We start from the raw sequence: 17,714 nt of genomic DNA on the forward strand, positions 1-17,714 counted from the left end.
GGTCCGCTGCCCTGCTCGAGAGTCTACCAGAGGGTCAAGCAGAGCTTCACACAACTGTCACGGCCGAATCCCAACAAGGTCGATTCGAAACTTTATGTCACTCGCGACTGACAGGTCGGAAATTCCCACGGAACGACTGAGTGACTCCAACCGAGGCACATCCAACACTTCTATTCGCCGATTCCGTTGTTGTTCACGCAGCAGCGTGCTTGTTCACATCCGATTCTCCGCAAGAAAGGCGAAGCCATCTGGCTTTAGAGCACACGCCAGCTCGCCTGCTTCGTCCACAGCAGTCAGCGGACGGGATGCACGATGCCGATCGTATCCGTTCCCGGTGAGCTTCGGGAGCTGTCACGCTCCTCGAGGTTACTCGATACACTTTTCCTATTGATAATTCAATTCCCGATGGTTTCTGTACGTTCGCAAGAAGTACCACACTCGATTGTTCCGACGACAACACAGAGCAGCGACGTTCTTCCTTCTCTCAGCGCCGCCGCACAAAATGGCTGACAACGACAACAACAGAACAATTCCCACAGCTGATACAGAGGTCGCCACTGTCGCAGAGGTGGCGCTGCGTTTGAAAAGCTTCAGAGGCGCGCTGCCGGCCCTCTCGATGCGCTTCAGTCGAATCTCGAGTCCGTCTCTTAGATTGGAAGGTTTCAATCGCTTGTGATCCTTCGATTCCAACAGCAAGGTCCGGTGTCGTGTCGAGTGCACTCTAGTTTCCACTACCACGGAGATTCATCGCAGGGGAATCTATCGAACTACCAGAGGCTGCTTCTCCGGTGACGCTCTAAGCGGTGAGTGGAACTTCAGCTTCCGGCGTCTCTGATACCGAAATACAGTAGATCCCCCTGCACAGTGCTCGGCTTCGAATGCTCGAAATCTGGACTCCTTGCTCTGTGAGCTCGAGGCTGCCAACATTGGGCTCAGGCAATTTCATTGGCATACCTACTTTCGACCAATGAATCGGTCACAGTGAGAGTGAATCTTCTCAATCCATCTGAGATGAGATTAGGCCAGCTCGAGTGCGAGACAATCCCGGCTTGACTTCGAGATAAACAAACTGGGGCTCCGAAGGATACTCGCGGTAACGTTCAGCTTGTGGAATAATGGCGCGTTTTCTCGCTCGAAAAATATTTCGGTTTTGGCTCCTCCAGCTGGAGGTGGACAGCTTCAAAAATCGGCTCATTCTCCTGAGAATGAACCCCGATCGATTCAGTGTGACCGATGATCTCCGCGCTCGAAAACGGTTCGACTTGAGCGGTGTCCCGCTATTCCGAGTCAATCGCCGTCGTGGGTGTCGCTGTTGTACCTCCGGCACCCCGGTCATCGTCCGGCACGGGGGTCGAACCATGACACCGTTCGAGGTTCAGAGATCGAGTGCAGCCGACTCCGGACCGGGTTCGCTGCTCCAGGGACTCGGAACTTCGCTAAGCTGAAGTAAAATCACCCTGGACCTAAATCGGAGGATCCCCCTTAATCGCGAGGCTGAATACGAGTGGTCGCGAGAATCCGCATTCGAATTCTCGCGCGCTCCCTGTCGTCGCGATCATCATCTCCACAACAATTCTGTCGTCGTCTGAAGGGACATGACGGTTGGTAAACAAACGTAACAGTGATATTCGCTGCGTTTGACGAGACGCGAAGGATTCCAGTTTCGGATTCCCTCGCTTCAGAGGAGCAAAACCAACAGGTTGGTTCGGCGCTCGGATGAATTTGACGAGGTGTTTTCTGCTTGACGGTTCCCAGAAGGCGATGAACAAACCTCTCGGGACTCAATCAGAACTTTCGGATTCACTACAGCTGTAATTGCAGACGCTTGCACCACTCGAGAAGAAGATCGTTGAGACATTTCGACAACTGGCTTCCGTTGCGGTCGCTTCATGTGAAATCCCGAGAATCCCGAATGAGGTCTCCGATTAAGATGCTGATGACTCGGTTCTCGCCGTGAACGGTCGCTACTGATGGCCGGCAGAGAGAATTGTGGTCGCAAACGCTTACTCGAAGACGACGCAGAGCTCCAGCCCATCTCGAAGCGTATCAATCTGATACAGATAGTTGACGAACGATCTACGAGCCCTACGAGTTCTTACGAGGCTCGAGGTGCCAGCGTCATCGAGATCAATCCTCACTATATTCAAATAAACACGTTACTAAATCAAGCTCATCGCGAGAGGATGCTCCGTCGTGGAGGTTGGTTGATTGAGAGCGCGATGATGGGACATGGCGCCCATCTCGACCCGATTGCCCCTAAGTATGCCCCCATGCGAAGGCTCGGCATCGCTTTCGACCGTATTGAAGTTTTTGGGCGACCTCGAGCCTATATCTCTTGCTCAAACACCATGTACATCGGCGTAACTTGCATGTGCCGATGTTGAGAATATTGCGAGTTGAAATCTCGGACACGATTCATTGGGAACTTCCCATCTAGCTGAATGGGGGCATTCAGAACTTTCGGAGCCTGATTGACCCTCAGTATAACTCCGGAGTATAAAGTCATAGAGGAGAGGAGATAATTCAAAGTTTTTTTCTTTCATGCTGCAGGCTCTGAAACGCATCCAGGATTTTAAAACCGAAGGGGAAACCTGACTGCCTAGGGCAAATCGATCCCTTTGCTCAGGTGGAGGACGAGGCATGGATGCATACCTCGACAGGGATAACAATCACGCCGCCCTGGATTCCTACGCAGTTTTCGGTTCGGATGCTGAAGAGATCGACTCGGACGAATCGAGACAATCCACATTTTCCTCAGTTTCGACACCAACCGTTCGAAGTGTCGACCCAAGCGAGGAAGCTCCATACGAGAGATACACCGCATACTCTCTAGCAGCGACAGACGGGAGCGCTCGCGGTTCGCCGTTTTCCGGACGCTCCTTCTCTAGTCCCCCGTCCAGTGTGTTCGATGAAGGCTCCAATCAAGTAGACTGGTTGCCGCACCTCTTGTCTCCGGTACATGTTCCCGTTTTGCAAGAAATTCACACCCTTTTGGTGAGACATTTGCTGGAAATTGGTCCCTTTCCGCTCGAAAATCGAGTTCGAATGGTCCTACGCAATGAATATTTCCCGCGAGTGTGAAAACTTCTAACGCTCCTTCTCTTATTCCGTTCAGACCTCCAACGATCAGATGAGCGCCAACGGCGACGAAACCGTCGACGCATCAAGTGACGAGGATAACGATGAGCAACGACGGATGTGGCATCGTTTGGGAGAAGAACAGAAAATGAAGCGGAAGCTCGAATTCCCAGAATGCAGTAGTGAGTTTTCTGACGAATTCAGTCTCTAACGGGAACTGATATCGAGGGTGTAGGCGAATACTGTGGAATGAAGGGAATTTCAACTCATTGATTTCGACTCAATCCTGATCGTTCTCCCAAGGTTCTGCGAAAAGGAGTTGTGATGAGCCGAGTAGTTCAAAAGAGGGCCAGGAAGAAGCCGCGGAAGCGAAAAAAGAGGAGGAGGAAGAGCAGTCCAGAATCGCGGCGTGCTCAGTGTGCCTTGAGGATATCGATGAAGGAGGGGAACACAGACTCGTCGCCCTGAAATGCGGGCATCCGTTCGGAGAGAGCTGTGTCAAAAAGTTCGTCTCGGAATCAATTGAGCAGCCATCTTGTTCCCCGTTCGTGAAGCATTCGCCGTCTGTGTCCAAGCTATCCTTCAATAATAAACTCCTTTCTTGCAGGTGGTTGCAAACAGTCAAACAGTCTTGTCCGCTGTGTAATCGGCGTGCCAAATCGACCGACATCCGAGTAGTATTCTTGGATTGTTTCCGACTCGGTTCTTCGTACGAGCTCGCCGAAGCGAAAAGAGAAGTGCTCGATCTGCGCACGGCCACCGCACAACAGAGATCGATAATGCGCGAAATGGAGCTTCAGCTCGGGTCTCTCAAAGCAGAAAACAAAACGTTGTCAGATAGACTCCGAGCCTTAGAGAAAGGTATTCAAGTCAGAACGCCGTATTCGGCGGAAGCCTATCCGAAGTTCACGTTCCCCAGTGAGTCTTCGTTCACGCGTCTCAGTGGTCACTGCAAATACATGGCCGTTGGTGGGGAAAGTCTCGATTTAGTGGCGGTATCGATGAAGCCTTCGGGTGGCTTGTTCGACGGCTATGGCGTGGAGATGTGTTCCCTCTACGACCTGAAGAGCTCCCGCCGAGCGAAGATCATACACAGACAGGAGATCAAGGATCTTGGCTTCCACCCGTCCCCTGTGTATCCGTGGCTGCTTACGGCTTCCTTCGACAACACGGCGCGGATCACCGATGTCAACCACTTCAACTTCAGCAACGTTCAGACAATCCAAGCGGAGTCGAAGGTCTGGTCTTGCTGCTGGAGCAAGAGCAATCAGACAAACTTCTTCCTAGGATTAGCGTCGGGCGCCATTAATGAGTACGACACTCGCATGCCATCCGAACCCGTTCATGTTCTGAGGAACCAGGCGAACAGATGTCCGGTCGTCTCGTTAAGAGCATTCGAAGTCAGCAACCTAGGCTCTAAAATAACAGGCAAGCGAATTCTAACACAGCGATTCATGCATAGCCTTCGCCGCGTCACAGACAAACGATCCCATCGGGGGCCTCGAACCGTCTCTCCCCTTGCGTTCGCGTTCGTTTAACGTTCGCTTACCCCACAGGCATCTTAAGTCCGCAAGCTCGCTGCTCGATCCGCATATACAAAGAGGATTCGCAAGACGAAACGGGCTACACCGCTCGAGATTTCCCGGTGTCGGGTCACTGTTTTTCATTGTTCTTCGACAAACAGAGCTCTTCGGTGCTAGTGAGCAGCCGTCAGCGCAGCAGCACTGTTCTAAATGAGATCTGGAAGCTCACGGCTCAGGGAAATGAGATAACGCCAACGTTCCGGAAAAACTTCAGATCCGGCGGTTCCGCTTCGGTGATATCAAGACCAATAGTTTGTCGAAGTGAGTTCGCTTTCTGAGGGCCGATAACCGACCCCCATACGTTATGCTATCAAGCGCCTATTATTTCCCGGGCTGACATGGGCCGGGAGAGCTCCGTAGCGGTGGCGATTTTCAGAAATGAATCGATACGCATCAGGATTTCACACTCATTTTCTTGTCTCGGTTTCAGCTCCAGCGGATGAGGCGTGGGCCTGCTGTTTGGACGATCGGGGAAAATCGATTCAAATTTATTCCTGCGCCGACGGCGGCCTCCGTCATATCTTGGAAACACGCGATCCCCAGCATGAACAAATGACACAAGTTGCGAAAATAAGGTTGCCTGGAAGATCTCAATTCGCCCTTCTCGGATTGTCCCTGTATGGGCTTTCGATTTATCATTGAGCTCAATGAACTGATGCCAATGTTGAAGTGATATATCCGCAATCGAGACCAAAAAACATGTCGTTTATCATCGAGCTCCATCGTCAGTTCACGAAATGAACCACAAATTCTTTGCATCGTCATGGATTCCTCAGAATTGACATCTTGTGACGTCTGGAACAGTTGAAAAAAGCGATTGTTTTCCTGAACATCTTTGCATTTCCATTGGTCGACTTCCGAATATTCCCCGCATTGAGGGGGTCTTTTAGCGCGGAATCAATAAAACTGGATTCTGGTTTCAATTTCCCACCGGCCTTTCACGCGAATAAGGGGTCCCCTGTTTCTAGGTAGCTCGCCTCCATAGATACCTCGAGCTGAAAGCTGGAAACCTCGCTATGTATGTTGTCCTACTCACCCGTTATCGTACTCCGACCAAAGGGATCTCCTCTCTGGGCTCTTCGGCGGAATATACGCTCCGTAGGCGACGTCGTTCGTGGCAGCACCAGCAAGGGCTAACTTCCACAACTCATCGTTGCAGTTGCACACACCCATGATTATATCTTGCACCTGGCTCGAGTCACCCGCTCTCGGGAACGTGTAGAGACTTTGTGAAGAATGCGTTCCGTCAATAGGTCACGAGGTGCATGAGAGGAGTAAGAGCGACGAGGGAAAGCCGGATGAAGTGAAGGTGCTCCGACAAGACCGCGATGCTCGATGAGGCGGAACCTGTAATTGGACTATCGGGGCCACTGATTCCTGCATCGAGCGCCCGCTTGCCACCGATCCAATTGTGTCGATGATTCCATTCTGTGCCGCTACCGATCACCCCGTTTTGATTATCTTCCGGGGATCCTCGAAATCGAAATCTGTGCTCGACCGGATTCTACAGCGGCGCGGGCGGCTGCTCCCAAGATCGGTCCCTCCATTTCGGGGATCCGTATCAATCAGCCGCCGCTGGAAGGCTCCAGATTCGCGGATGGTCAACCATCTTCCAGACTTCGAGCTCCTGGGCCCCAAATCCGATATTCGAAATCGAGTATCTCCCCGCGCTCGTCGTAGAATCGTCTGCTCGGACTTTTCAGAGAACCGTTATTCGCACATTTTCCCGCGTTGAAGCTTCTTCGAGGAATCGAGGAGCGAACTCGAATTTCGTTCCGGTAGTAGCTTATGGTTTGCATCGACGCTCTAACTCGAGACGGGAGCGCCGTGCTATGGGATCTCACTACGCGATTTTGTGTGTCGATCGTAATGTCAGTGGCCCAGACCTAAGATCGGCATACCATAGACAAGCTCGCAAGTGGCATCCAGGTGAGCCTGCGGGGGCTCGTCGCTGGGCTCTGGAATGCCCGGATTCGGCTTGAAAAGCCGCTTTCGCTCCAGTGCTGCTCATTTCAACGGAATTAAGATCGCCGGACTTTCAGATAAACACGCCGGTGGGGAAGAGCACGCAACCGAAGTGTTCAAGTCGATTAGTTTGGCGTACCAGGTACTCTCGGATCCTGACACTCGCGCACGGTATGATGAGAGCCTCGCGATCGCTGCCGCACGGCATTCCACGGAACAAGAGCCGAGCTGGAGGAGCGCTCCCGCAGATCCTGGCCTGTCAGACCTCGACATGGTAAGCTCCTTGCGTCGTCAGTCTTGGCTCTGAGAGACAGAAGGTGTTTGACTTCGTATCCAACCTATGAGTGATGAATCTCATTTTTTCTCTGTGAGTGAATGAAAGTCTATTCTCGATTCCAGGGTTTACTTGGCGTTCTCATCGATGTCCTGGATGATGTATTCGAAGTCGCCTCAGAAGTCTTTCTCGGTCTTGTAGATTGGCTATAATTGTCGAACTTCCTCACCCAGAGACACCGAGAGTCGAAAAGATGGGGAGATTCTACTCGACTCAAGTCTCTCCCGAAACATGCCAGTACTCCCACCACCCGCCCTCGAGGATTGCGATCGTCTGTTTATAACCGGAATAAATATGCCCTCTTGGAACAGGTCTTCGCGAATAGTCGATCTGCTCGAGTTTCCCAGCTTGTTGGAGCTGTCTCGTCGGCTGCCTAACCATCCACTCTCCGGACCGCGATCAGATTTTTAGGCATTCGTGGAATTGAGTCGGATATCGCATAATTCATCTTCACGTACCGAAGCCAGTGCTGTGCGCCGTATCCAGAATGCGGCGCGCGGCGCATGGCACCATGGCGCGCCGGGGCGCTTAAGCATTGAGTCTATGGAACTTGCAATGCTCGGCGCGGCGCACAGCTCTGACCGGAGCCGTGCGCAAGCAGCTCCGGGTCGAACAGAGGGTCAGCCATCACCTCCACCGATTCGGTCCTAGACGTGTGAACTTCTTGCATCGAAATACGTCCGATACAGTTCAGTAGGTTGTGGATTGGACATTTCTTGGACGGGAACGCACGGGAACGCCTGGAATGTCTTGTGCCGCGGATTCCCCCCTCGACTTCCATTCGGGAGCCCAGCGCCTCTGCCTGAGGATATCTTTATTTGCTGACGCTTATTTCAAACAAAGGCGCGAGTCCCTCCATTTGGACCAGCGATATCTATTCAATTCAGGTGGGGCATCGGGCATCATTAATTTCTAAAAATCATCTCTGACTCGGTTAGGGAGCTCCCTGATAGGCAAATATGAATTCCATTCAATGACGCACGCAGGATTGTACATTTTTTGCTGACTGAATTCAGAATTTCCACACTTCCTCCTTTTCTGATTATGAAGCGACTCGTAGCGCTTCGCGTAAATTATATTAAAAGGGCACGTGTGTGACTTGGTTCGGCCGGAGACCCCGTCAGGCTCAACATGGGCAGCTGTATGAGAAAAATCAGGACCCCCAGCCTGAGTGAGAACGCATTGGTTGATTTGATCGAGGATACAAAACTCAATCACAATGTTCTCCAGGGTTGGTACAAAGAGTTCATAACTCTCTTCCCTGAGGGAGTCGCTCGTGAGGAGGCATTCGTTGATATTGGATGCAAGGTACGGAGCTCATGGAAATATCCGAGGCGAAATCGCCTTGGGCCTAGAGTCTAGAGTGACGAGTGCGATTCCGATCAAGCTCTCCCTTGGGCCCTCGGGCATTGATCTGAGGGACCGTCCGGAAATCTTGAGTCTCAGTTTTCAAGTACCGGGTTCTACCAATAATTATGATCGATTAAATCCATCGAATAATCGAAATATCTCTGGCGGGTCTTATGCACAGCGATCGTTCCCGACGATTTTTGAATTTCAGATTCTTCTCGGAGGCGATCATTCCCAACCTGAAGATCTTATGAAAATCATCTTCAACTTCCTCGCCGAGACCGATGAGCGGGTGGTCACGTTTAGGAGACTCGCCGGGTTCTTATCGATCTCTATTGTCGGGACCATTGAAGAGAAGATCAAAATGGCGTTCCAGCTACTCTCCAACAGACAAGAGTCAGGAATGCCTTTGAGATGAGATATTAAATATTATTTATCCACATTTATGCAGGTAGTCTCCTCATGGTCCCGTTCCTTCCAGCCATTTCGACTACAAGTCTTTTGCTGCCGTGTTGGATGCTGTGCGGAAGATGCGCGGTGAGATTTCCATGCCATGCTCTTTGCAGGACGCCTTCATCGCCCTCTCCGATCGCAAAGCCACCGTAGATCTACACAGATTCAGGTGAATTCAACTGGGAGCCTCAATAATGAGCGAGCTACTCCCGGTTCGCGATAGAATGCACAACACCCCTCCCAGAGCTCTTTTTCCGCTCCAGAGATGTGATGAAGAGGAATCCTCAGAAGATTCGAGAAGTTGCCTCTAATTACGATGCGATGAGAGCGGCACCCATCCGGGTATACCAGTGAAGAGCTCATTGGAATTCCTCGGCTGAATAAAAATCATCTGGTGCACTATAGTACTATAGAGCTTCGCGTGATGGCTCGGTGTCTAACCCGATGCCAGGACGACACAGACTCCGAATACCACTGAGAGGCCCCGTCTCGGTCGCCTTCGATCCATTCTCTTTCGTTTCCGAGTCGCGAGTTCGTCTTCAGCTACCGCTTTCGCTGCCAGGAGCTCATTCGTTGGGGCCTTGGACCTTTCTACCGCTTGAGTCTTCCTGCCGCCGTGTCCCGCGAACCGCGCGCGCTGCAGCAGATTCTCGGCACCGAGTCGTCTGCTAGTATGCGAGAAACTGAGTGAGGAATCGAGCCGAATCCCGTTCGCCCTTGTTGACAAAACAAGACATTCGATTTGAAGTCCGATCCGTGTCAATTATTTCGAAATTTACCTGATGAGATAAATAACAAGCAGTGACTGCTTGTTGCGACCCATCATCCGATTCGGATCCGGGGGGCCCTCGTTCTTTTCCGCAATCATGGCCGATCTCCAGTGGGTAAACGATGAGCTCTATTCCGTTCTTGGCATGAGCGACCGTAATGCCGCTGAATTTCTTCTTTCGATGGCGAAAAAATCCGATGGCGTTGAAGATCTTCTCGAACGTATCCGTGACACCGACACCCTGGACACCAGTTCTGCTGAGGTACGTTCGAGCACAGGCCATGAAGACACGAGGTCAAGTTCTCGCGTTCGAGATATTCTCATCGATGATGTAGATATTCCCACAGATCGATAGCTGACTTGAATAGCCCACAGATGAATAGCGACTCGCGATGGGGTTTCCGCGCGGAATTAAAACACGTACTCTTCAGGTACGCCGATTCGCCTCCCTTTTGATGGAACGCGTGCCAGGACGAGCCAGAGGTCCATCAGCGACGTCACTACATCAACAGAAAGTGCAACAGGTAAGAAATTTCTTTTTTCGGTCGGATTGATTCCTAGCTCATCTCGTGAGAGCATCCCGGCTGTGATAAAACTTTCCGAGTTTCTGCGTTGCAGTACCTTCAGAAAAACAGGGAGTACACTTTATTGGAGAGCAGTGAAGATGAAATCCCCATAAAACCTGTGGTGAAAAAGAAGAGCGCGAAAACCAAGAAAAAAGATGAAAAGAAAACGCCCAAGAAGCCGGAGGAATCTGAGGACGAGGAGGACGAGGAGACGGAGCGCTTACGGGACCTTCAAGAACGGGACGCATTCGCGAAGAGGCTCCTCGAAAAGGATAAGGCAAAAACCCGTAAGGTTGCTACTGCCAACGATAAGAAGTCGTTCGAACGGGCAGCGAAGAGACTCAAACTCGAGAAGGTGAACAGGATATCATCGATGCCTAACGATATATGTCTGCCGGTATTCGGAGTTAGAGATCCGCATCTAACCGAATAATTCAATTTTTTCCAGGAGGACCGAGAATCAGTTCTGCCGAAGTTGAGGATCGATTCACGACGACAGTACCTCGAGAAACGTCGAGAAGACAAATTAGTCTTGCTCGAGCAGGACATCGCGGACGAGGAGTTCTTGTTCGGGGATCAGAAACTCACGGAGAGGGAGAAGCGCGCGTTGGAGGAGAAGAAGAGACTGCTCGAGATAGCTAAAGCTCACGAGAGCGCCAAGGAATTGGAGCGAGTTTCCAGGTGAGATGCGGATCTCAGGAGTTGAGTGTTTTCTCACGAGACCGAGGTGGATGCGAGACATCGGGGAGCGTTGCGCTATTCTTCCAACGCCGGCGCGAGGAGAAATTCCGATCTGGCCGCAGTGGACTCTTCGGGGATTCGACCGCGGAAGTATGAAGCCACGAAGGCGCAACCATTCTGAGCCAGCCGGCCTGTCTGACGTACCCGATGCATTCCGTACTGGGAGCGCCGAGAAAATCACATTTTCTCCGGAGCTGCCCTCCCGCAGAGGTTAGAGCGCGGCTCGCCGGCTCAGAAATCCGCTGTCGATCGATCGAGGAACGAGCGACGAAGTCATGCCCTGATGCTTGTCTAGAATATTTTCCTTTGTAAGGACTTCTTCGTAGGTACGGGTCGCTTGCGATTGGTCCGGTTCTGGGATGCCCGTGAAATACAATAGTAGTAGCCCGATCATAGCTCAGCGAACTCAGAACATCAATCTCAGTAACCTCTCTTCCCAGATACGTGATGCCAAAGGACAACAAAGTATCGACATACGTTGAAGTTGACACGAAAGAGAAGGCTCCGAACTCGGAACAGCTGAAGTGGGAGGAGGAGCGGCTCGCGCAAGCGATATTCACTTCAGGAGCGAAGAAGAAACAGCAAGCCGAGAACTATGATGAGAAGTACAAGCTAGTCATCAGCGATCCCATAGAATTCACGAAAGCGTTCACCGAGGCCGGCTCAAAGAACCAGGAATCGGCCGAACCGGAGCTGTCACAAAGAGAGAAGAAGAAAATGTCGATTCAAGAAGTACGGAAATCATTGCCAGTGTATCCCTTCCGGGACGAGCTCCTGAGAGCCGTCGAAGAACATCAGGTCCTGATCGTAGAAGGTGAAACCGGCTCGGGGAAGACGACGCAGATCCCTCAGTATCTCTACGAAGCCGGCTACACAGGGGGGAAACAGAAGATGAAAATAGGCTGCACTCAACCCCGAAGGGTCGCAGCCATGAGCGTCGCGGCTCGGGTGGCTGAAGAAATCGGAGTGAAACTTGGGAACGAGGTCGGTTACTCGATCCGTTTCGAGGACTGCACCTCTGAACGCACAGTGATCAAGTATATGACCGACGGGATGCTCCTCAGGGAGTTTCTTGCCGAACCCGACCTGGCAAGCTACTCGTGTCTTATCATCGATGAAGCTCACGAGCGGACGCTCCATACCGACATCTTGTTCGGATTAGTCAAGGACATAGCGAGGTTCCGATCTGACCTGAAACTGATCATATCATCCGCGACGCTGGACGCCGCGAAATTCTCTGAATTCTTCGACGACGCTCCGATCTTCAAAATTCCCGGCCGTCGCTTCCCGGTCGACATTTACTACACGAAAGCGCCGGAGCCCGATTATGTCGATGCAGCGGTCGTCACCGTTCTGCAGATTCACATCACGCAACCTCTCGGCGATATCCTGGTTTTCCTGACGGGTCAGGAAGAAATCGAAACGTGTCAGGAATTGCTCCTGGAAAGGACGCGGAAGCTAGGCTCGAAAATTCGTGAACTCGTGATCCTCCCCATCTATGCTAACCTACCATCGGATATGCAAGCCAAAATCTTTGAACCTACTCCGCCGGGAGGGCGCAAAGTTGTGCTAGCGACGAACATCGCCGAAACCTCGTTGACTATCGACGGAATTATTTACGTTATCGACCCCGGTTTCTGTAAACTGAATAGTTACAACGCGAGAACCGGAATGGACAATCTAACGGTAGTCCCGGTCTCTCGTGCTTCGGCGAAGCAGAGGGCGGGCCGTGCTGGACGAGTGGCTGCCGGGAAATGCTTCCGTCTCTACACGTCATGGGCTTACGAGAACGAGCTGGAGGAGAACACCGTTCCTGAAATCCAGAGAGTGAAACTGGGCAATGTCGTCCTCATGCTCAAATCTCTGGGAATACACGATCTGATGAATTTCGATTTCCTCGATCGACCGGCACATGAAGCCCTGGTCCTCGCTCTCGAGCAACTCTATGCTTTGGGAGCCATCAATCACGTCGGTCAACTATCGCTCTTCGGACGTCGAATGGCCGAGTTTCCGGTCGACCCGATGATGGCGAAAATGATACTCGCCAGTGAGAAATACAAGTGCTCAGAGGAGATTCTTACAATCGCCGCGATGTTGTCTGTGAATTCTGCAATATTCTACAAACCAAAGGACAAGGGAGTTCATGCTGACACGGCTCGGAGAAACTTTTTCCAAGAGGGCGGGGATCATCTGACTTTACTCGCGGTGTACAACCAGTGGGCCCAGACGGGCTTCTCAACGCAGTGGTGAGGAAGATAGAGATCTGATTTCGCTATTTTGTTTCGTCGGTCATACTGTGCTTCTGATATCCATGTGGGTGCTTCTAACGTGGCCGTGATAAGGGAGATTTCAAAATTTTCAGGTGCTATGAGAATTACATCCAGCATCGGTCCATGCGGCGGGCAAGAGATATCCGTGACCAGCTGGAAGGACTCATGGAACGGTGAGTACTTCACCGAATTGTTTTTAATTCACTCAATGATTCAACATAAATTGAAGTTCGATTCGAGAAGAATCCATCCGGAGTTCGGCTGATGACGTACGAATCGCGGCGTTTCAGAGTGGAAGTCCCGCTGATCTCCAGTAATGGAGACTCTGTCGCTATCCGTAAAGCCATCACCGCGGGATATTTCTATCATACGGTACGACTCTCTAAATCAGGACATTACAAAACAATCAAGGAACAGCAGACCGTTTTGATCCATCCAACGTCCTGTCTCTTCGAAGACTTACCCAAATGGATTATCTACCACGATTTAGTGTTTACGACAAAAGAATACATGCGTCAGATCATTCCCATCGAGAACAAATGGCTCTTGGAAGTTGCTCCGCATTACTATCGAGCCAAAGATTTGGAGGAGCAAAAAATGCCGAAGCGTCGGAAGTAGGCGCCATTGTACATACTTTATGGAGGAAAACTCGATGAGAATTCAATGTACATGATTTATGGGTCTGGAATTCAGAAAGTTTTGTGGATCTTTGTATATATTTGTGTGCTCCTCGAATAAAGCTTGAAGCGAGTCAATCGAAGGCGAGCTAGTATCATAAAAAAGAGGAACATCGCCTAACTTCCTTACATCGTTTGGATATTTGGGCCGAGCACCGTCGAAGCGGTGTCGCGCGCACTATTCCCCAGCTCAGGAAGCGCGATCGAGTTGAACCATTATTCGTTTGTATGTCCTTCCGAATAGTCTTCGAACATCTGGTCGTACTCTTCGGAGGCCGATGTGCATGCGCTTGAGTTCAAGTCCGCTGCTAACTCGAACTTGCTGATGCCGATGGACTCGTCGAATCGAGTTTTCCCCTATCGTATGAGAATATGATGAATGATAGGAAGTTGAACTTTCGGTGCACCCAGATTCTGCCGCATCCTAGCTCAAGGGGCCGGGCGCACCCTCCATGGGAAGCTCATGTCAGATGAAAGCCGGGCACTGAACGTCGAGAAATGAGATTTTGCCGAGCTCATATCTCGTACCTTACCTTACCCCACTTCGCGTCTTTCCGCAATTCGGCTCTGAGCCCAACAGTGCGCCCACCGCGTGAATCCTAGACTCCTTGTACCGAGAATTGACGAGGAGTGTAAGTTTCCTCTAATGATTGCATTCCAGGGCTGTATAGCGCGATTGTCGAGTCCGTATCGAGAAGACAAGGAAGAATCCGATAGGGGCCCAATGATGCGACTTGGCTCTATGTAGTCTTACGTAATTCATACAGAAACGTCTCCCTCTAGTTCGTCGGGGACTTTTACGAAGGGTGGCGATGTATGATTAGAAGCGGACGAAATATCTGATAGAATCCTCTGATCCTGAGAATGTTCCCAAGCCGACCCTGATAGAAAGGCAAGTTTCGTGTTACAAACGGGGGAATCCTCTCCCTGACTGCACCTAGCGTCCAAAGCAGGAACAACGCGGCCTTATTATGTAAGCGGCGTCAGAACGCCGGTGCCATTCCAGATGTCATGTTCTGAAGCAACATTCGTCGAAGCGCCAGGAACAGAACGTGAAAGCATCGCTTCGGCTTCAACTCCAGACGATCGACTCCGCTGAACTTGGAGTTGTACCGGTCGCGGTCCTGCAAAGTCGCGAATTCATCTGTGTTCAAACGAAGGCGTTGCGGAGTCTGAAGTCTCCTGTCATCACGGAGTACCTCATCATGTTCAGTGAAGGCACACGATGCTGAGTTTCAGTTGTGATCCGTCTATTCCCAGACTTCGGTGGTCGAACTCCTACATTGGGTCACGATGTCGTCTGTGATCGAAGTCCGTGACGGGACAAGTATTGTGCGCATCCGAGGAGCACAGGGATCAATAGTCCACAACGGGGTGAAACCCCAGGTGAGCAATTTATTTGAAGTCCGAGCATCGAGCTCCAGGAGCTGAAGCGTCCTGAGCCCCCGGGGTCCTCCATGGAGCCTGGTCGAGGCGGGGAAGCAAACTTAAGGGACTTTCGGCCTTGGCGCCGACAAGAGGATTCTGAAGCGCGCGTGTCGAGAGGATCGTCCGTTCCACGGCCTTCCTTTTGATGGAATGCTGGGCTGATCCTCCGGTGATGCGGAGCTGTCTGCAGCTTGTGCATGCATTGATTGAGGAATTCACGGCCGTTATCGGCTGACATCATTCATGGGTCATGAATCGAGTTGAGATCGATCTTTCATTCCCGAACGACTCCGGAAATCGCTGCTCCTGCTCGCCTCCACAGCACACTGCTTCAGTCCGGTGAGATTATCGTCAAGAGAGAGCGCCGCTTGGTGATTATCCGAGAGATTCGCTGCTCTAAGCGGACAAAGTGGAGCGGGTCGGACCCCCGCAAGTGAACGACATCAGATCGATCGATCGACTGACCGACCGTCCGTCATTTTTCTTTCTTAGACCGACTGTTCGTCAGTCAGTCAGTAAGAAAGCCAGACGGACAACCGGTCAGTTCAGCCGGCTTCACTTTGACTGTCGTCTAGCCATCAGTATGAGACGGAGGCTTGGCCGCTGACGCTATTTCCCAAAAACTGTCGATACCAAACAAAACTTTCACGACATTGGTTTACGCCACATACGTCTGGGTCAAGGCCACTATGCGCTAAGTAAAGAAAAGGGAACGTAAGAGCGGGCACGCCGAAGCAGCAGCGAAGAAGTTGCTTTCGGGAGCGGCAATCGATAACGACATTTTATTCATACCGCGTTATATTTACCGCCGCCGCCAGCAACAATTATTATGGATTTGAAGTTCGTGCACAGTCAGGGGATATTCCCACCCTATCGAAGCGCTCCCGTGCCATTTCGAACGGTAAGATAAGCGAGCCTTCAGATAAGACGACTTGTGCCTGAGAGATCCGAAGCTGTCCTGTCGGCGCGATCTTTGGATCGAATCTAGGGTGATTAGTCAGATTGGATGTACCGTTTAGTCCGGCGACACATTCGAGTCGACTTGCTCTGACGCGTCGTTCATTCAATCTATATATCTATCTATCGATCGATCGCTGGCGGCCGAAGCTATTGTGTGCCGGGTCGCTTCCAGTATGCGTAGAAAAGAATTCGGTGAACGATTATAACAGTTGTAACGGAAGAGAAATCTAGCCAGGTTTCTCCCTCTCACCGAGCGACGGCGGCACTTGCACCAGCAGAATTATTGCTACCGCTGCCGCCGTTGCAGTCCCGCCAATCATCAGTCGAACGCTCAAGCCTTCTTTGAAGCCTGTTGTTTTTTTTTCACCGCGTTGAGCAACGCGAGCACAAAATGCTTGCCCACTGACTTGCTGACTATCCACCCAAATACTGCGCGAAGTACCCTGCTGTGCGACGTGCCGCAGAGCTTACCCGCGAACCTTCTTTTTAGCGTCGACCGGTGAATCACAACCGGTGCTCGTGGTCTGAAGGTGGCGGTAGTATCGGCGGCGATGGCAGCTCGCGGAACGGGGCCGGGATTATTCCGTTTTCGAGCTGCATGAACGGATTCCTCATAGGCTCTCAGCTATGAAAAATAATAACAATAAATAATAATCAAAGATGGGCTCAACGAGTGCTTCGGATAATTTCGCCGATATTCAGTCGAAAGGTCACGCCTGCTGATCTTCGTACTCTCGAGAACACTACATATTTTTGTTGATGATTTCTTCGTCGATCCGATCGTCGTCGACATTACGAGGAGATTCCTGCTGGTGGTGCATGCTTGAGCTGGCTCTTCCCGACTAACAAAGATCACTTTCTTCCTACGATCGGAAGTTTCCGTTAAACGAGGCGAGCAAAAGTAAAATAAGACGCTTCTGTTGTTCCACGTAGATGTTCCCCTTATTCGGTTGGCTGTATTTTCGCTCGGTCGGATGCGGTGGTGTGTGGACCCGCGGCGGAGCTCTTGCTCGGGAAAGGATGATAGCGGCGCGGCAAGTGGTTCTGAATTAACCGTTATTTTCTGATTCCGATTCCGCGACTCCATAGCTTCCGGAGAGGCATCGGGGAAAACGAAACGAAAGATGCTGACACGTTTCGTTCTTGCGGTGTCGATCGGCAAAAGGAGGCCAGTGTCAATGGCCGTTATTCATTTCTAGTCCGGTAGCGCGGACAAGGAATCGTTCTTACCAGGCGCGGATACGCCGAGTTGACTCGCACTTACTCTCCCTATCAGCGAGATTCCGCTGGGAAAAAATTCTGTAGGCAGTCTTACTTCCGGGATGGGAGAAGCGTGTCATCGTCACTCGTATATGGCGCCCTTCTCAGGAGACTCCGTCGTTCTTTGTTGCCCATGTCGCCTGATTATTTCGCGATTTACAATCGACAGAATTCGTCGCGAATCCGCTGCCTGAAACATCCGTGTCCTGAGTAACTCTCTCCACAGATTATCGGTTCGAAAAATGCAACGAGACATTTTTTTCTAATCTCGTGCACGAAT

The 17,714-nt window shown here is 51.3% G+C and overlaps 4 protein-coding genes across 4 annotated transcripts; all 4 read left to right on the forward strand.

Moving 5' to 3' along the window:
- Positions 1–718: 718 nt before the first annotated feature.
- Positions 719–5,525, forward strand: LOC100903579 (E3 ubiquitin-protein ligase RFWD3). Its single transcript, XM_003748604.2, has 7 exons — positions 719–803; positions 2,551–2,955; positions 3,116–3,260; positions 3,382–3,583; positions 3,686–4,506; positions 4,635–4,922; positions 5,092–5,525. The coding sequence occupies exons 2-7, from the start codon at positions 2,641–2,643 to the stop codon at positions 5,301–5,303; spliced, it is 1,983 nt and encodes a 660-aa protein (XP_003748652.1). The 5' UTR covers positions 719–803; positions 2,551–2,640; the 3' UTR covers positions 5,304–5,525.
- An 851-nt stretch (positions 5,526–6,376) lies between these two features.
- On the forward strand, positions 6,377–7,186 carry LOC100902146 (chaperone protein DnaJ). Its single transcript, XM_003748595.1, has 3 exons — positions 6,377–6,590; positions 6,704–6,900; positions 7,026–7,186. Exons 1-3 carry the CDS (start codon positions 6,494–6,496, stop codon positions 7,110–7,112), a joined length of 381 nt encoding a protein of 126 aa, XP_003748643.1. The 5' UTR covers positions 6,377–6,493; the 3' UTR covers positions 7,113–7,186.
- Positions 7,187–8,091: 905 nt separating this feature from the next.
- LOC100903723 (hippocalcin-like protein 4) lies at positions 8,092–9,117 on the forward strand. Its single transcript, XM_003748605.1, has 4 exons — positions 8,092–8,268; positions 8,522–8,706; positions 8,792–8,932; positions 9,027–9,117. Exons 1-4 carry the CDS (start codon positions 8,092–8,094, stop codon positions 9,115–9,117), a joined length of 594 nt encoding a protein of 197 aa, XP_003748653.1.
- A 512-nt stretch (positions 9,118–9,629) lies between these two features.
- On the forward strand, positions 9,630–15,018 carry l(2)37Cb (DEAH-box helicase 16 lethal (2) 37Cb). The gene is made up of 8 exons (XM_003748606.1): positions 9,630–9,794; positions 9,964–10,056; positions 10,151–10,453; positions 10,547–10,779; positions 11,280–13,085; positions 13,202–13,282; positions 13,400–13,723; positions 14,793–15,018. Exons 1-8 carry the CDS (start codon positions 9,630–9,632, stop codon positions 15,016–15,018), a joined length of 3,231 nt encoding a protein of 1,076 aa, XP_003748654.1.
- The last annotated feature ends 2,696 nt before the right edge of the window (positions 15,019–17,714 follow it).

The sequence above is a fragment of the Galendromus occidentalis genome, unplaced genomic scaffold, assembly GCF_000255335.2.
Source record: "Galendromus occidentalis unplaced genomic scaffold, Mocc_1.1 scf7180000077538, whole genome shotgun sequence".
In the NCBI taxonomy this organism is placed as follows: domain Eukaryota; kingdom Metazoa; phylum Arthropoda; class Arachnida; order Mesostigmata; family Phytoseiidae; genus Galendromus; species Galendromus occidentalis.